At 33.9% G+C, this 17,046-nt stretch overlaps 1 protein-coding gene and 1 pseudogene across 1 annotated transcript; one reads left to right on the forward strand and one right to left on the reverse strand.

The window, feature by feature from the left end:
* The first annotated feature begins 10,329 nt into the window (after positions 1 to 10,329).
* LOC122605933 lies at positions 10,330 to 12,335 on the forward strand (annotated as a pseudogene).
* Positions 12,336 to 15,516: 3,181 nt separating this feature from the next.
* On the reverse strand, positions 15,517 to 17,046 carry LOC122604726 (extensin-like). Its single transcript, XM_043777596.1, has 2 exons — positions 16,896 to 17,046; positions 15,517 to 16,808 (listed from the first exon to the last, which is right to left on the reverse strand). Exons 1-2 carry the CDS (start codon positions 17,044 to 17,046, stop codon positions 15,517 to 15,519), a joined length of 1,443 nt encoding a protein of 480 aa, XP_043633531.1.

A 17,046-nucleotide genomic window follows, 5' to 3' on the forward strand; every position in this document is an offset into this window, starting at 1 on the left:
GAGAAATAATATAACTATAAACAAAGTCTTATAGGTAATGTTAATTCAAGATAAACCAACTACATTAAAGTTATTTGGCTCCTTTGTCTTCAAAGATATAATAAATATCATAATAAATATAAGTCCGTGGTGTTGTCATAACTTACAAGTATTTACTATTCGATGCAACAACTTTTTTACAACTTATAAACACAATGTAGAAAAAACATAAATAAAACTTGAAAAATGTATTAGTGATAAAGATGTTAGAAAGTGATATGACACCATTAACATGAAGAGATTAATAAAAAAACGTATTAGTTTGACTTTTGTTCAGTTTAGTCGATCTCATCTTGCAATATTAGTTTATAAGTTTTAATCGGTATTCGACATCAGGGAACACCTCACCGTTTAATGGTGAAGCCCTGCACGTACTCTAGACTACAAGATGTAGACCGTAAGTCGTTACAGATGATTCGGGAAAAAAATCCACAGACTTGTCACTAGTTGATGGTAGCTTTTAGGCATCAAAACTGTTATAATATGTGTATATTGTAATACCAGAGCAAGTACCCGTACGTTGCGGCGGTGAGATGGTGGGGGTGATAAATCATAAAGTGTGATAGGTCATAGAGTGTGATAGCCAAATGTCTTAACCATACGGGCTCCGACCTCGATTTAAATATTCGTCGAAAGTATATCGAATGACGTCTCTAATGAAAGAACATGAAATTTTAAGAACACCCATATAATTTTTATAATTTATCGATGTACGGTTTTTGAGATAAAAGATTTTGAATGAATTGGAGGAATAAATGATTTATGCAGGAGAGATAAAAAAAATGGTTGGTTGAGATTTGAAGAAAAAAAAAAGGTAATATAAGTATTTTAGATAAATATTGAATAGATGAGAGACATTTTAAAAATATAAATATTGAAACTTAAAATTTAAACATGTTGAATTTGTTTAACAATATAGTATAGATAATTGTGACGTAAACAAACAAACATAACAATATCAAAATTATAATTTATAGATCAAAAATTAAGATTAAAAAAATGAAATGAGTGAAAGCATTTGTTAACACCAAAAGTTTAAATATACTTATCAATAATGATAAATCCTTTTAATAAAACTTTCTAATATCATAGATATATGTAAAATGTAATTCACTGATTTTTTAAAAAAAATTTTTAGCAAGTATAATAATCACATTACAGCCAAAAAAAAACTGATTGAAAATTTATCTTTATATTTATACTTTAGATCTATCTAGCTAATCATCATATGCTCGTACTGTCGTACATTATTTACTCGAATGGAATTATGCAAGTTGATTGATATTTAAAAATATATAAATCGTTGTATGTGTCTCGATCATCATGGCAGCCTTTGAGCATGTGAATATGTGATGGGCTATTTTTGATGGGGTCACTTGATGTGCTATTTATTTACGTGCGATGTGATGTACTCGTTTTGGTGGTTCATGTTTTCTCGCATATATGTAGTGGGATTTGCCACATGTTGATGTGGAGTTTTTAGCTATTGCGAAAAGACGTTGCTTTCAAACATATTTAGGCCCCGTTTAATTCAAACTTAAAAAATCTAATAGTTAATAACTTAATAATTAAGTCAAATTTCATTTTTTTTTAACTTAATAAATAAAAAAATCATTAATAACATATTTTATATTTAATGTATACAAACATTATTTATACATTTATCCACTTAATACACTCAACATTTAATAGCTAAAAAAACTGACCTTTAGTTATTTACCATTAGCCAATTCTCACTTTTCATTTTAAAGTGCAAGATAACAAACTACTCCACCCACTTCCCATTTTGTTACATAATTTTTATCCCATTTTTCATGTTTTCTTCATCTATTATAGTATGGTTTTCACTACTTTAGCCAATCTAAATCTTTTTCACTGTATAAATATATCAAGCTCTTTTTCATTTTATATTTTAAAAAATATCACTATTAACTATACTTTTCTATATTCTTACTTACTCCTCAAATAAATTATATTATATCTCAAAAATTTTATTATTATTATTATTAATTATTATTAGATGAAATATCACATGTCCCCACACAACCCATCTCATGTTATCTGTACTTGAGCATTAACTCAATGATTGAATGATCATCCTTTTATTCATAATGTTTTGTGTTCAAATCTTTGGGAGCATAGGAAGTCCCTTTTCAAGGGTTAGTTTGGTTATACCCACGTGCAAGTCTAAGGGGGCAAGGTTTACCCTTATTAATCCTCGTGCCTTTGGGTCCCCATCGGATAATTGAAATAGGCATTTTTATTTCGAGGGAGGTTTCTATCACGGACCCGGTTAAGACAACACATGCTAAACCTCCCCTGTCAAATCACGACACGAAATTTACCTTTAAAAAAAAAAAACATCTCATGTTTTCTCCCGTTTTCTCCAAAAATTACACTTCCAAAATATGCTTTGAAAATTTTTCATGTCAATAGTGTCATCCAAAAAATGTTCAAATGTCTAAAAAGTATAATCAACATATATACGGAGTTATTAACTACCAGAACCCATTATTATAGTTGTATTTTACTAATGAAAACTCAAAAAAAAAAATTAACTATCAAAGAAGATACGACGTTAACAAAGACCTTCATATATGTTGGTAACTTTATTTGCATTTGGAGAGAGTTAATCTTGTAAAAAAGTCCATTAGGGGATCTAAAAAAATAGATAACAATTACCATTTACCAACCAAACTTTTGTTTTTAACAACGAGTTAGTAGTTAACATTCAAAACAACACAATGACATCCACTAAAATGTATGAGAGTTCGAACCACACATGTCTAACATTTAACAAATTATTGAGTAGAAGTTCTAATAACGTATAACTAGATAATTACCCGCGTAATATGTGGGACACATATATAATCAATGACATGTTAAATTTTTATAATATTATAAGTTGACAAATATTTTATCAAGTAAGAATTATACCACTAAAAGACATGAATTTACATTAGTATTCATTTAGATTTCGTTTAACAGTGACCGGACGGTTAAAAAAAATAGATACATCATCTATTAGAGGTATCGCTAAGTAAGGTTTTCGTTTCTTTGCATGTCTTTCATTCATCCAGATATATCCGCGTTGTCATTGTACTTGTGTTTTAACGTTTGCTCAAATTATTTAGTTATACACTACAATTACTAAGCAACTGATTATCAATCTATATATCGCATGTTGTCTTAATTTAATTTAAAAATATGCCTAATATCATTGCAATGTTCATACTATTATTTTTCTGATATATAATTGTGATAACTTACTATAGACTCTATATTTATTTTGTAGTTCTTTTATTAAGAAGGTCGGTTTGACATACGGTTTCAAAACATTGATTTAGTAAAAACGTCATATAATAGAAATCCTATACAAAATCCTTATAACCAAATTATACTCATTATTGATAAAAATCTTATACAAAAATATAATTTAATAAACACGTATCATATTAAAAAAAATTATTGTAAAAAAATTAAAAATTAATTTTAAAGATAATAAATGATGTAAAATATAAAAATCTTAGTTTCCATAATTATATAATTAAAAACATTATTTATTAATGTCTACAAACTTAAATAAGGATATAATAATAGTTTAAATTTATTAAAATAAAGTTAAATTTAAAAAAGTTAAATAAGATATATGACATCATTATTTAATTTAAAAACTTTGATTAAAAGTTAAACTTTATCTAAAAATACATACTTCTCTAATTATAAATTAAAGTTTCTTTTTTATATATATTTAAAGATGGACACGAGTGTTATTTGTCTAGAGGCCCACTCCCTCCCTACGCACGCAAGTACGCAACACAAAAAATGGTAAAAGAAAAATAACACTTGAAACTGAAGTCCAACCCCAATAACCAAAGACCCGATACTAGAAGTCTAGAAATAGTTCAAAACACAAAGACAAGGCAGCTTTGTTGTGAATGTTGAATTGTGCGTTTAATTTTACTAAAGATAAATTACAAAAATCATATCTGATGTTTATTGAAACTACACTGGTCATATTTACAATTTAAAAATTACGTGAGACATACCAATCGTTGTCAAAAACTTACACTGACCATACCTATCATTGACGGTCGTCTATTTGACCGTTAAGTCAAGTCACGTGTGGTGCATGTGAGGTATCAAAATCGTAATTTCGTGTATACTTCAGGTATCATCTTTGTAATGTATCCTAATAAAAATATTATAATATTTATAATTATTTCATTTATTCAAGTGGGTAGATATTCTATATTGATATTCACACACACATATATAACTATTTAAAATTTAAAAAATAAAAAATTTATAAAAAGATGTCATCAAAACGTAAATAATAATAATAATAATAATAATAATAATAATAATAATAATAATAATGATATAATTGAAAACTTTAGTGGTTTTCATGGTTTTCATCCATGTTATATATATTATACACATATAAAAATAATAATGGCATATGTATTCTTGTATCAATTATATTTCTCAATACATTTCTCTTAAAAAAAATTATTTTTTCATAATAAATCTTAGCTTTTTTTTTTTTAATATCTACCCAACTTAATAATTGAAGTGTAAATAAATCTCTAAAATTCTTAATATTTTTTTATTATGGTAAATTACACAAATGATACCTGAAGTATACACGAAATTACAATTTTGATACCTCACATGGACGGCATGTGGCTTGACTTAACGACCAAATAGACGACCGTCAACGATAGGTATGATCAGTGTAAGTTTTTGACAACGATAGGTATGTCTCACGTAATTTTTAAATTGTAGGTATGACAAATGTAGTTTCGAATAAACCTCAGGTATGATTATTGTAATTTACCCTTTTACTAAACTAGACTTGGGTAAACCGGCCGATCATTTGGGTACTAGATTTTTTATTTTTTTTAACAATGAGTTAGTAGTTAGCATTTGAAACACCACAGTAACATTCAATTGGGCAGTATGCGGTGCTCGAACTACGCTTGGCTGGGAATCTGGGATGAAAACCAAGACTCTCGAAAACCCCCATAATAATCCACTACTATAAATGTAGGAAGTGAGATTCGAACCCGGCTGGTGGATTTCTCAAGGTCAAACAAATTTTCAAAGCATTAACAAAAACGGATCAGTCCTCTAGCTAGTGTGGTCAAGTCAAATTGGTCGGTCTGATATCCAAATCGTGTAAATACGTTAATTTTATGTTAACTTGTTTACAATCCATCCATATAAAATTTATAACTACACAAAGAAAGTTACACATTAAGGCATATTAAAAGGATGCATGCTGGATTGCTGGGTGACATGTTATATTGATATACGTGATTTCTACCAAAACGCGTATTCTTCAAATTGTTTAGAAGGCAACTTGCGTTCCAAAAAATGAATTGGATTTTGTCATTCACACTAATCTCATTTTGCTGTGATCTTTATCAATGTGTGAAAATTATTAAGTGTCTAAAATTCGCTATAAACACATGTAAAGCATATTGTCATATTGGAGATGGAGATAGGCATAAAATATTAATTAAGGAAATATACAAGAAAACATATGTTACTTTTTCTATAAGAGCATCAGGTATGGAAGAAATATCCCGACCCCGATTGATTACTTGACAGTCGGCACCGAACATGTTCCCATTCCCTCCCATTTCGGAGCCGGACATTTCATCAAGATTCTTGATGTCCTTGCCGATGGTCGGCGTTTTTACTTTTCTTTATTTAATCATTATTTTATCTATTAAAACAAAAGTTTATCTTTTACGGTTTGCCATGACTTGCTTTTGTTCATGTCATCCATTTCTTTCAACTTTCCAAGTTTATAGCAGAAAAGGATCACAAGATGATATGTTGATTGATAATAAATTAAAAAAAGAAAGAGTTTCTTCTAACCATCGAACTCTATTGCTTCTAGACGTGCTTCAAATATTATTGCAGTAACATCATCTAAGATCAATGACCATAAAAAAAAAACCACTAGGCGGCACCACCCTACTCTTGCAAAAAGGTCATCTTCTTCATCCAAAATATATCGGCGTTCGAACTCCATGTCTCCATGGTTTTGCAGCCAGAGAAGGAAATGGTTATGCGATGATCAGGAACGGAGCCAGAACTTTCACTGTGAGGGGGTAAATTTAAAAGTCGTATGTCATACTTAGGATCTTAAGCTTTTTGATGTCTTAAACTAGTCACTCGCAAATACATCTACTAAATTATGTAAAAGTAGAAACTCACTTCAACTTTGTATTTTTAAAAAAACAATTGATATTTAAAAAATGAGGCTAGTAAATGTTAATATTAACTAAGAAATCCTTTAAAAATAAATGTTTAGCTTCATTTAACAAATTTAAGATTATGTTTATTCTAAAAATAACAGAAAGGTTAAATGTTTTGAAAATTTCTATTACTTTAATATTTGTCCATAAATTAAAAACCTATATATAAAATATAAGGGTTAAAAGGGTTTTCTTTAAAGTAAAAGGGTTAACATAACAATCTCAATAAAGTTTTGAGTTTTAAAAGGAAAAAATCTAAAAAGCAAGGTAACTTTTGCATATATGTTGTCTTCCTCCCTTGGTCTCTGCAACAACAAAGTTACAGCACCATTAAAACACAAAATGCTTTACCTATTGATTTATCCATTGTTACTACAATAATAAGCTCTTAATCGTATAAAGCCTGGTTCCGTTATCACCTATTTAGTTTTTTCATTCTTTTTTAGATATAAGATCCAAGTATACTTTAAAATTAAAAAAAATAATAATTAGATTTTAGCAAAATTGGACTGGGGCCCCCATTGCCCCCATGCTAAATCCGTCCCTGGCGATGATGATGATGAATAAAAAAAGATCAATTTTTTTACTATGTTTATTACTTTTGAGTTGTGGGTGGATGGTTTTAAAAGTACGATGATGGTGATATGACAAGACATATTTATTATAAGTATAATTATCTACGAGCATAATACCCGTGCAATGCGGCGGTGGTGGTGGAAAAGACGGTTTAGTGGTGTCGGTGATGGTACTATTGGTGGTGGTGGTAGTGTCAAGTGGTGTAGGTGGAAATTTTTAGAAGATAAGGGCTTAAAGTGTTAAGTATTAAAATAAAGGGTTTATGGTGTAAATTAATTCATTAAGAGCAAAGTTGATAATTTATAAAACTCTTTCCATAGTGGGTTTTTATTAAGGGGCAATTTAGTAATTTCGTATGTGACATATGAGTAACTATTTCTATTTTGAGGGAGGTGCATAATCTTTATAAAGGAGTATAAATATTTTAAAATATTTATGTTATGTTAACTTCAACTTGTTACTAAAAATCAAGAAACAGATATATAGGACTGCTAAAACTGAAAATATATATATAGATAAAACAAAAATATAAAGGGGTTACAACAGAGCATGAATGGACACTAAGAAATATGTAGATTAAAAATAAAAGGAGTTTAAAAAATATTTGGTGTTGTTTATAAAAATAAGATAATAGTGTTATGCGTTCTGCATGGTTCTGCGTCCATAACGCCCTAAAACTGATAAAACGGTGTAAGCTGATGTGGCGTTGAAGTGACATTCTGAACGGTTCTGTATCCTTGAACCATATTTGATGCTCTAATCCTTTAAAAGATGATTGAGTTTAATAAATTCAGCATAATTTTTGTTCCCAACAAAATACCTCCACTTTATTTCTAAAGTTTCAAACTTACATTTCCACAAAAAAAACCCACACTTCCTAGAAATACATATCCACACAAACAAAAAATCCACCGGTGTCTTTCTTTATTTTTCTTCTGATGCCTCCGGCGTCGGAATCAGATCCCCACCGGTGTCCTTTTTTTGTTTTTCTTGAATGTTTCGTATGTGATCACCGTAAAGCCGCCGCAACGCGCGGGCACCGGGCTAGTAAAAATATTCTTTTCTTAGTATTCCTTGAAAACTTTTTGTTAAAAAAATATTCTATCTTTCGATGGACAGATGAGGTAACAACAATTCAAGAAGTTTGGAAGCAGATTTAAATGCAACTCTATTGGGATGTTCGTAAGTTCGTTTAACTGAAAATCAACATTGGATTCTCATTATCTCACCCATAACAGTTATGATGTCGGTAAAATACATTCACTTAATAACCATATGATTTGGACATCCTTAAGAAATTTATCACCTTCACATGTGAGTCCAAGTTGTATTGGTAATGAGTACCACTCTATCTATATATTGATGACTTGATATATATATATGTCTGAAATTATGAGAATATTTTTATGATAATTGAAATGATAAGTGTGTGAAGTTTTTTACTAAATTAAGCGTTTAAACAAAATCAACCTCTTATCATGTCTTGTCAAATATATCATCACTTTTAATATGGGTATAACATCAACTATTTGCCTAAGTAATAGTTACTTATATATTTTATTAATACATAATTAGTATTAATCAAATATAATTATATAATACTTTGAACTAGATGAATTTAAGATCAAATCAAAAAATTTTAGCTCGAATTAACTGGTCACTAAATAGTTACATAAAGTAAAAATATAAATACAGTAATCAATGACTATAAAATGGTCGCAAGCATAGTTATCGACTCGTAAGTTTTGACTCGATTGAAAACATGACTTTTTGACCCGTAATTAGACTCTTAGGAGTTGTAAAAGCTTGAACATATTTAAATATTACATAATATAGTATAGTTATATATATGTGACATTTTGATAAACAAAATATAAGTTCATTATGTGAGTAGACATGAGTCATAATCTTGCAATTTGTCTCCATTTCGTAATAAAAGGATCAAAACTACATAGATAACACAAAACAATGTAACAATAAGTACAATATATAATCATATTATCAAACCATAATAATTATAAGTTTATAACTCATGAGTCATGACTCAGTCCAAATTCACACAACAATTCATAAAAGGATTGGACAAAAACGAGTTACTTAACGAGTCGAATCATTTAACCGTAAATTGACTCAACTCGTGCTTGGTAAAAGTTTAAGAAAGCAGATTTACCATACTCAGAAGTCAGAACTCATATAAATTTATGAGATTCCGAAGTTAAAAAAACGCCTCTATGCAAAAGCGGGGGAAAAGGAAATAGACATTCCCCCAGCCACACTATCAATAGAACCGCCAATCAGATCCGCCGTACTAGTATCATTTCACTGATATTCATCTGCCGGAGGCGGTGGTGACCGTCGGTTCCAATCCTATTCGTCTCCGGCTTTCTTTTACGATCGATCATTTGGTAATTAATCTCAATTCTAATATATATATATATATATATAGGGAAAAATGAGTATGTGGTTGTCCCCCATCTAAGCTTAGATGGGGAACCCCTCACAATTTGGTTTTTGAATCCATAAATATCATGGGGGGCCCATCATTTGTTTAAAATACGAATATTATTAAAGTATTTGTGTGTGAGGGGTTCCCCATTTAAGCTTAGATGGGGGACAACCCCATACTCACTTTTCCAATATATTTAATCATAAGTATAGATTAATTGTAATGTTTATATGAGAAATCGATAATTCGAACAACCGAAACTTATAACAAGGCCATTTAAAGTCTTTTACTGCTTAATGATTCTTTTGTGGGAGATAATGATTTTTAAAAATTTGGCATCAGTTTAAAGAGAGAGAGAGAGAGATGCTGAGATGGTCTGCCTTCATATCGCCAATTTTCTGGAAATAGATGGCATAAATTTGGTTCCTTTCTCGACTTGTTAAATTTCTGATAAAATCTTCTTTGTCCCAATTTAGTGTCCCCTTTTTTATTCACGACGGCCAAATAGATTTTTTAATTTTAATCTTATGAATCTTGTTTCAGTTCTGATGGTAGAAATTGTTATACTACCGTGTATGATAATAAGTGAAGATAAAAAAGCAGAGTGTTTGATAAGAAAGAAATGGAGGTTTAGCAATAAAATGTCAAATCTGATTGTATAAATGGAATGAAGGAGGATTTGGTAGAATCCAAGTTGGGTAGGCATCTTTATTTTCTTCCTTAATAAAATGCTCAAACCCGCTGCTGATCAATGATCGCGCTGATCTTTTTCTACTGTCGTTCTTTCTTTAAAATGATGGTTGTATAGGAGTACTGATTTCAGTCCCTGCAGGTGTAACAATGTGATATTATTTGCCGGCTGTATTTACTGACAATGTATTATGATGTGAGATCTACAAAGAGAATCTGAACGTCTCCAGGGTCTGATATGTTTGTTCGGGGAAAAAAGCTTTTTTTCTTTCAATTGGTACAGGTGTTTGAGTTTGGTGTCTGCTTGAGAGAAATCCTCTCTGTTGACGCTGCTGTTACACAATTCCTGACCTTCACCCAGTATGTGGAATCAGATGGCAGCTGCTCCTTACAGAATACCCGTTTGTAAGGACAACCACGGAGAAAGGATTGATTGTAATGCTTCTAGAAAAAGACGTATTTTTGTGCAGACCGAGACTGGATGTGCATTGGGTATAGAGTTGGACCGGACTGATGATGCCTACACGGTAAAAAAGAGATTGCAGATTGCTCTTAATGTACCTACAGAGGAGTGGTTGCTGGTATATGGAGATAACGTCTTGAATAATGATCTCAGCACCGTGAGAAATGGCTCTCCTGTGCTTCTTACAAGAAATTTTCTTCACAGAAGCTCATCTACGCCATGTCTCTCTCCAGTCGGTAAAGACATTCAGTGTGATGATTATGGTGAACCTGTGGAGATTCTAGTGTCATCAATACAATCTAGAACTCAACAATTGGTGCAAGATATCGTAAAGGCAATAGAGAGTGGCATGGAACCCATCCCGATTTCAAGTGGATTTGGGGGTGCTTACTATTTTAGAAATTGTGAAGGTAATAATGTGGCTATTGTAAAACCAACAGATGAGGAACCGTTTGCGCCTAACAATCCAAAAGGGTTTGTCGGCAAAGTGCTTGGGCAACCAGGTTTGAAACCGTCGGTTCGTGTTGGCAAGACGGGGTTCTGAGAAGTTGCTGCCTTCCTTCTTAACCATGACCAGTCAGCTAAGGTGCCACCTACCACCCTTGTGAAGATCAGACACTCAATTTTTAATCTCAATGATCAGGGGTGTGAACACACGCTTCAAAATATGATGCAGGTCTGTAAGATTGCATCACTGCAACAGTATGTCCATCATGATGTTGATGCTGGTGATTACGGGACATCAAGCTTTCCTGTGTCCGCAGTCCATAGGATTGGGATATTAGATATCCGTATCTTGAACACTGACAGACATGCAGGAAATATTTTGGTGAAGAAACCTGAAGATTCACGAAAATTTGGCCAAGTAGAGCTTGTCCCAATCGGCCATGGCTTATGTCTTCCTGAGAGCTTGGAGGACCCTTATTTTGAATGGATCCACTGGCCACAGGCATTGGTTCCCTTCTCTGATGATGAACTCAAATATATCTCCAATCTTGACCCTGTTCGTGACTCTGACTTATTACGCATGGAACTTCCTATGATTCGTGAGGCCTGTCTTCGTGTCCTGGTCCTTTGCACACTATTTCTTAAAGAAGCTGCTACTTTTGGTTTATGTTTGTCTGAGATTGGTGAGATGATGACTAGGGATTTTCGTGGTCATGAAGAGGAACCAAGTGAATTTGAGTTGATATGCATCCAAGCAAGAAAGTTATTGGAGGGAAGTGAGACGTGGTCCCCTTCATCGAAGACAACAAATAATAAGGACATATTCCAGTTTGACATAGACTATGAGGAAGTTTCTAGTGATTATGGAAACATACTTTCGGATTCTGTGGAGAGTATCGTGACAGAGGAAGAAGACTACTTAAAGCCAAACGATCATGGTGGTGGTAAGATGCTGGGGCATTCTGTTTTGAAGCTATCAGATTCATTTAAAGCTTGTGGCATCGAAGAACAGAACTGGAAGCATCATGTGAGATCGGTTAATGGTAGTTACACTCCATCTAGGAATAGGAATATGATGGGACATCTGCCTACAAGTGTGAGCTTTGTAAGAGTTTCAGATATGACTGAAGAGGAGTGGGCTGTTTTCCTTGGTCATTTTGAGGGTCTCTTGCACTCGGCTTTTTATTACTGCAAGTGGAAGAATTTAGGTTTGAAGCAAAAGCAGAGGCTTGGAACTTCATGCTAGTTTTAAGATACCAGGATATCAAGAAGGAATCATAAGAACAATAAATAAAATAAGCTTCACAAATTTGCAAAGAGGTTTATCTTTCTAAACACTTGCCAATTATATTCTGTGTTTTCATGGTAACGTTTGTTTATGGTCATGTTTCTTATTTGCTGTATACTGCGACAATTACTCAAATAAATGTTTTGAGTACACCTTAGATGGTATCTGAACATGCTTACTGCCTGAAAATCCTTTCATATCGTGTTAATTAGGGTTGACTTGTATATCTGTGTTTAGATATAAAGACACCCGATATACATTACACATGTCTATACACGACACACATAATACATGTCTATATTTTACAAAATCTGTTTGTGTTTATCATTTTATGTTTATATTTCATAACATCATACATATTTATAAAGATTATATTAATATTGGCTAAATCGTGGGGTAGTATATAACGAATTCGGCCCGGCTAATATGCTTTTGCACGTCTTCTTGCTGAATTCTCAGGAATTGATATATAACAATGAGCTGTATATTAGAAATTATTACATCTGTATTCAATTTGATTTGCTTGCTACTAGAAAAGTTGGCATATACTTCCCATCAGGTGAATCCTGAACATGTGTGTATACAGTATATACATGTATCCGTGGTGCACATTTCCATGTCATAACTACAATGACTTCTGAACCTCAACCATCCAATTAGATTCTTTCAAAATCCTAAATGTCACCCTAAACTCTGATGGATCTTTGACCTGTCACCCCTTCATCGCCTTATTATTTCCATTGCCGCAAACCAGTATCAAATCCATGGATATTCTACTCAACCCATCTCACCATCAACTCAAAAACTCCGATCATCATTTACTTCCACGGCAGTGGTTTCATGCACCTTATCTTCCGTGACATATCAGCCAAGTCTGCAGTCTTTGTCATTTCCTTTTAATATCGTCTTTCACGGAATACCATCCCCTGCAACATATGATGTCGCGGTGGAAGCTATCCGATGGGTTTGTGACAAGGCATTGGGAACTGAACACCATTGTTTGTTGGAGATGGCTGACTTTTAATAAGTGTACTTAATGAGTTGATGGGAAGCAGTTCTAGTGGAAATCTAACATACAACTCGGGTTTATGTACACTTGATCAGGATCTTAATCCTATTACGATAGTAGGGGTTATAATAATTAATAAATCAACCTTTTTTCATTATTCAATTCCCATTTCAACCTGTTTTGTTCTTTGAGGCTCATTGGGTGTATGAATAGGTTAGTAGGACGTTGATGTAAAAGAGACTACATTTCTTGATATGGATCTTTAAACTGTAGCTTACAGTCAGGTTTACTATGTCTCATTGGTGGCTGCTTGCTTGGATGTATGCGTGATACTATTCATCCCATGTTGCAGCTTTGTTCTTTTGTGGATTTTGCCTACTAGTTTAGGTCTTTTGAGTTTAGTTTTCATTTTGGTAACAGATGATTGTTTCTTGTTTCCGTTTTTTGACATTTGCAAATGAATTTTTTTTGATAAACTAGTTCAACACTGACATGGTCTTTGACAAGTGGCACCTCCCTTATGAGGACCTCAAGAATTTAGTTCAACACTTCAACACCCGTTATAACCTGTTTTGTGCTTTGAGATTTGTCGGGTGCATAGAATTTGTCAATTTAACTGGAATTGATTTCTTAAGGGTAACGGGGGAACCTAGCCCCGGTACCACAATTGGATACCCATCGACCGACCCACTGGAATTGATTTCTTGATATAGGCATATGGGTATTTCCTTTGCGACTTACATGGCTTTCATCATCTGCACATGGCTGTTTTGTATTTTGAGTTATTGTTTATTTTATTTATGTTTCTTGGTTCTTGCTCAATTTCATTGCTATTTTGAATTTGGTTATCAGTTCTTGTAGCCAAAGGAAAGAGGAAAACCAAACAAAGTCGCGGTCAAAGCCAGATGCCAATCCCTATCGATAGTAGGCCGGAATGGTGGGGAAGGAAGCCTAGAAAAGTTCATTAACATCAGTAATAAGGTCTCATCCATTTGCATTGTCATCAGTAGGGTAATTGCATCTTTAAGGAGTATCAATTTAACTGGTTTATTGTTTCTGACATATTATATTAATTTAAAATAATAAAAGTATAACTATCGTTTTTGGAGATCCCTGTTTCTCAAATCCCCTCCCCGCACCCACTTCCCATTTCATACCCTTTTTTTCATTTTTTTTTATAAAATATAAATAAATACAACAGAGAAAGTAGGTAAAGGAGAGAGGATGGCTGTCATTCCCTCCCGCGTGGTACCTCCCTTCCTCCCTTTGCACTCCCCACACCCTAATATATACACACTGACTAGCATAGAATACTCTTATATAATAGCCTTGTAAGTGATGGATTTCTCGGTTTTGTTTCTGTTTCTAGTTATTTATAGGTGTTATCATATGTGCAATTCAGTTATTTCCGATGGTTTTTGAGTTTTTTTTGAGAATGTCTTTTTTGGTAATGGGATACCCCGATGATTTATACCAATATAAAGAAAAAAAACTTAAGTACAAGTAATGTGACTGCATGTCACATTCAATATGACAACCCATATATATGAAGCAAAGCTAAACTAGTAAATAAGGGTTGTGACACACTTCACATCATAGCAAAGCAAGACTACAATAAACAACAAATCTAACAAGTAGAGTAATGCAATCCATCTACAGTCGCCCAAATCAATCAGCCAACCAACTTTAGGCCACTTCCATTTCTCCAGCATCCTAGCTACGCGTACATTGTCCTTGAATCGGATGGTAGCGAGCCTGTAACGAACAGTGTTAAGTATGATGTCTCCCAACTGATTGTAATTCCGACCATCATTTGAGAACATCCTATTATTTCTTTCTTGCCATAAGAAGTATGTAGTTGCTGCAACACATAATCTGCTAACAATGCTTTGCACCGATTTCTTCTTAGAAAGGGTAAATATCATTCCATTTAGCAGAAAGATGGTGCATATCTGCTAAGCCTTTCACATGAGACCATACAAGTTCCGAGTACTTGCACTCAAAAAAGAGGTGTTCGTGCGAGTCTAATTGAGAATGTCTTTAGTTGTGTGTGGGTGGAAAATAGATGGTCACACAGTGATGTATGCTATTGTTCTATGTGTTTGTATCATATGTCACAGTCCTACTTAGTAATATGGAAAATCATGTCCCTCGTAAGTTTGGTACAGTGAAAGATAAGAGAACATGTTTGCTAGAAAAATGATTAAGCTTAAAAGTTATTGCCTGAAAGTTGTACAAGATAACAAGAATACTTGATATTACGTTGATATACACTTGCGTGCTTAATCAAGGAGAAGATGTTTTCTTTATATTAGTGGAAAAGGTTGCGGGTGGCCTTCCTGACCCTGGCAGAAAAGGGAATGGTGGAAGGAATACCAATGGGGTTGATGGAGTGGAATTAGGTTGCGGATCTAGTGGTGAAAATGGCCCTGATGGTGGTGGTGTAGACACCTGAGGAGCCGATGTCGGTGATAATGTTTGGAATGGGCCAATTGTAGAATTTGGTGGCGGTTGTAATAGTGTAGGATCTAACATGGGATCCGGTGGCGGCTGGAAATCCGGATTAAAGATGGAATCGGGTGGTGGCTGTTGGAGACCAGGATTGGACATGGACAAATCTGGTGATGACTGTAGACCGGGATTAGACATGAAATCTGGTGATGGTTGGAAGCCTGGGTTGAGCATGGAATCTGCTGGTGGCTGGAAAACAGGGTTAGCCATGGAATTCCGTGGTGGCTGGAAACCTGTACCGGACATGGAATCTGGAGGTGGCAAGAAACCGGGATTCAACATGGCATGTGGTGGTGGCTGCCAACCGAGATTGGACATGGAATTTGGTGGTGGTTGGAAACCTGTATTGGACATGGAACCTGGTGGTGGCAGGAAACCGGGATTCAACATGGTATCTGGTGGTGGCTGCAAACCGAGATTGAACATGGAATCCGGTGGTGACTGCAAACCGAGATTGAACATGGAATCTGGTGGTGGCTGGAAACCACGATTTGACATGGACCCCGGTGGTGACTGGAAATTTAATGATGGCTCTTGTAGTTGTGGCGGAAACTGATGTTGAAGGTATGGGAATCCGAAATTGTCTTCATTTTCTAAATGATATGATTCCGTTGTAATTTGTCTGTTTGTAACAGGTGGAGTTGGGATTGTGCTGGGACTAGGATCCATTGGAGGAATGTGCATTCCATCAACAGGTGATGGTGATGGTGTTACAGTGCTAAATTCATCATTGGAATTCTGGTTTCTTGTTCTTGTATGACATTGTCTTGGCTTTACAAGAGGCTGAAATGTAAAGAATCCAGCCGAAAAAACATGATATGCGGGGGTTTTCATCTTGAGACGAATAGGTGTTGAAGCTTTGGTGACAGCCATTGCACATTCAGACTCGCCGCTTCTTATCAAGTTAACAGAACACCCCTTGATTACATTAACATGTTTGATAGGTGAAAACGGAAGTTTAACTTTGAACTCGCCTTTTCCATTTGTTTTCACTTCCTCTCGGAATCTTGGGTTCCAGACACTTGACGTACTCCCATCACCACCACATTCAACCGCCACCAATGCACCTAGATAAGAAAAAAAAAGCCCAAGACGCCATTAAACAACATATCCTACCAGCACTTTGACATCAGTTTACGAGTACACAGTACTACCTGAAATGAAGTGGATAGACCCGGATAACTCTCGATTGAAACAAGTGTCACAGTAGACAGTACCAACGAGAGCGGCCTGACTAGCATTGGATACATGATATAATGTCGAACATATGATCAATGCTATAGTTAAACAAACACATGACCTCAT

Source organism: Erigeron canadensis, chromosome 6, assembly GCF_010389155.1.
Source record: "Erigeron canadensis isolate Cc75 chromosome 6, C_canadensis_v1, whole genome shotgun sequence".
NCBI classification, from domain to species: domain Eukaryota; kingdom Viridiplantae; phylum Streptophyta; class Magnoliopsida; order Asterales; family Asteraceae; genus Erigeron; species Erigeron canadensis.